Raw genomic sequence first — 2,500 nt, forward strand, 5'->3', positions numbered from 1 at the left:
CCTCTCTTCCTTTCCTCATATCATTCTTTTCGTCATGCTCTCACTCTCTCTCGTCTCCTTCACATTCTCTCATTCTTTCTCTTTCCCTTCTCGCTCTCTCTTTCTTTCTTTTTTCCTTCTCTCTCCCTTCGTCATCTTCGCATATCCATGCTCTAAATCGCTCTCTCTCTCCTCTCCTCTAGCATCTCTCTCTCTGCTCCGTCTCTCTCCTCCCCCCCCTCTCTCGTCTTTCTTCCCCCCTCTCTCTCTGCTCGCTTTTCTCCTATATCTCTATCCTCTCGTCTCACTGCCGCTCTCCTTCTGGCCTCTCGTCTCTCTCTCGCTCTCTTGCTGACCAGGTTCTCCGTCGTGCGTCTTTCTCGTCTCTGCAGTCTCTCTCGTCTCTTCTCCTTCCTTTCCAATCTCCCTAGTCTCACATCAACGATGTCTCTATCGGTGGGTCTAGGTGTCTCTCTCTTATCGTCGTGCCTTCGTAATCTCTCGTCCCCTCTCCGCTCTCTCTCTCCCCTGCTCTCTGCTCTATCAGTTCTCTGTTTTCTCTGTCCTTGTCCGCTCTACGGGGCAAGCGACCCCCGGCGTCCCTTGTCGTCTCTCTCTTACTTATTTTCTAAATTAGTCTTAAATCTTGTCCTTCTCATTCTCTTTGTCTGTTTACTCATAAGCGAAATCTAAGATATGAAACAGATTTGAGAATTTTGTCGAATAGTATACATTATCAAGAAGTGGCAATTGACATTACAAAATTGGATATAGTCGATGCTGTTTGGAAAATCCCTGCTATGAAATAAGGAAAGAATTAACGATTACTCACTGAAGTTACACGTCGCTTGTGGATGAGTAACCATATTGTGATTCTGCAACATCATGTCCCGAGCAGCTAATTAGGCTTTGCCTGGAACCGATTCAGCTGAAGCCTAATGACAAAAACGTAACTTTTTGATATAAAGGAAGGCTCTCAGCTTTGAAAGTGCAAATTGCTCGAAAGACTTTCATTGTCGAGAGTCAGGGTGCTGCGTCACACGTTAGGACCCCATACGACTTGGCTGGCATCGATTTTAGCATGGTACCTTCACATTTGTTGGTTTCGAGGGAGGAAGGGGAAATGACAACAAAGGTATAAAGGGTAGAACGAATAAAATAATCAGGTGGCGTTGCTGATAATGACTATGCTGATAACAGTAATAAGTCTGATATTGCTAATGATAATGATGATTATAATGATAATATTAGTTTTGAATATGAGGGTTAGGATGATGGTAATGATATTATCCCCCTAGAAAAATTATAATGTTCGGAAAAAAGAAAATGATGATAATCACTACGATGATGATGATGAGAAAAAATCTACTATCATAAAAATGATAGCAGCACTTACGATATCATATAAAAATAGATAACGATCGTTTGAGAGAACGACATGTAGCGTGCGAGAAATGGCAGAAAAAATGACCTTATGGGTTGTAGACAACATGAACAGCATACCGATTGCCAACGACCTGGTGATAGCCATCGATATCATGGTTGTTCACTTTCACAGCACATCACCGTACTCATCGGAAACACTGAAGAAGCCTGCTCGTCCGTTAGTGAGCAGTCCTTAAACCGGCGTCGCAGAATTTGGGGGGCAGTAGCGATTGCAACCTGTCTTTCTTTCTGTTCAATGGGGCGACTATGCAGGTAAGTGCCACGCCTTTGTGGCACTCTGGGACACCTGTCGAGAGAGATAGGCATTGAGGGCGAGGGGAGAATAGGCTGGGGGATGAGCGACTGGGAACGAGAGGGGAAGCCGCGGGAATGGGCGGAAATAGGAACGGATGAATGGGCAAGTATGAATCATAATGCCAATATGAATAAAGACACAGCAAATAACAATGGTTATGATGGCGATGAAAGAGGGAAATATGAGAGTGATGAGGCGAATAACAATGGTAATGAGAGCGATGAAAGAGGGAAAATATAACAGTGATGAGGATCAAGTTATATTGATTATATCTTCGCCAGAGTTATCATGGAGACATTATTGGAAAGGTGCTAATTACATCACCTACGCCGTTGAGTTATTCGCTCGCATTCGCACCTATTTCGACAAGACGATGATGGTGATGATGATGGTGATGATGGGAAGGTATTACGCGTGTGTGATGGTGGTGATGATGATGGTACCGGTGGTGGTGATGATGGTGATTGTGGTGGTGATGGTGATAATGATGATTATGATGATTATGATGATGGTGATGGGGATGATGGCGATGGTTATAATAGGGATGATGATTATGGTATTGATGTAGTGAGGATGATAATGATGGTGATGATAGCGATGTGATAATGATGATAATGAGGATGATAGTGATGATGATGGTAATTATGATGGTGAGGATGATGATGAAGATGACGATGGTGGTGATGATGGATGTATTGAGGTAAGATGATAGGGGGGGTGATGATTTGAAGATGGACGAGGGATTGATGAGGGGATGGATGTTTGTATGGATGGTGGTGA

General features: G+C 43.6%; 1 protein-coding gene across 1 annotated transcript in view; it reads right to left on the reverse strand.

Moving 5' to 3' along the window:
• Nucleotides 1-1,583: 1,583 nt before the first annotated feature.
• LOC122253693 (uncharacterized) overlaps nucleotides 1,584-2,500 on the reverse strand; it is a 112,937-nt gene continuing 112,020 nt past the window's right edge. The window contains exon 8 of the mRNA XM_086546376.1: nucleotides 1,584-1,711. Coding sequence (XP_086402502.1) covers nucleotides 1,584-1,711 — 128 coding nt within the window. The remainder of the gene's footprint in view (nucleotides 1,712-2,500) is intronic.

The sequence above is a fragment of the Penaeus japonicus genome, unplaced genomic scaffold (assembly GCF_977035675.1).
Source record: "Penaeus japonicus unplaced genomic scaffold, GWHDUDI00000001_assembly GWHDUDI00000018, whole genome shotgun sequence".
In the NCBI taxonomy this organism is placed as follows: Eukaryota; Metazoa; Arthropoda; class Malacostraca; order Decapoda; family Penaeidae; genus Penaeus; species Penaeus japonicus.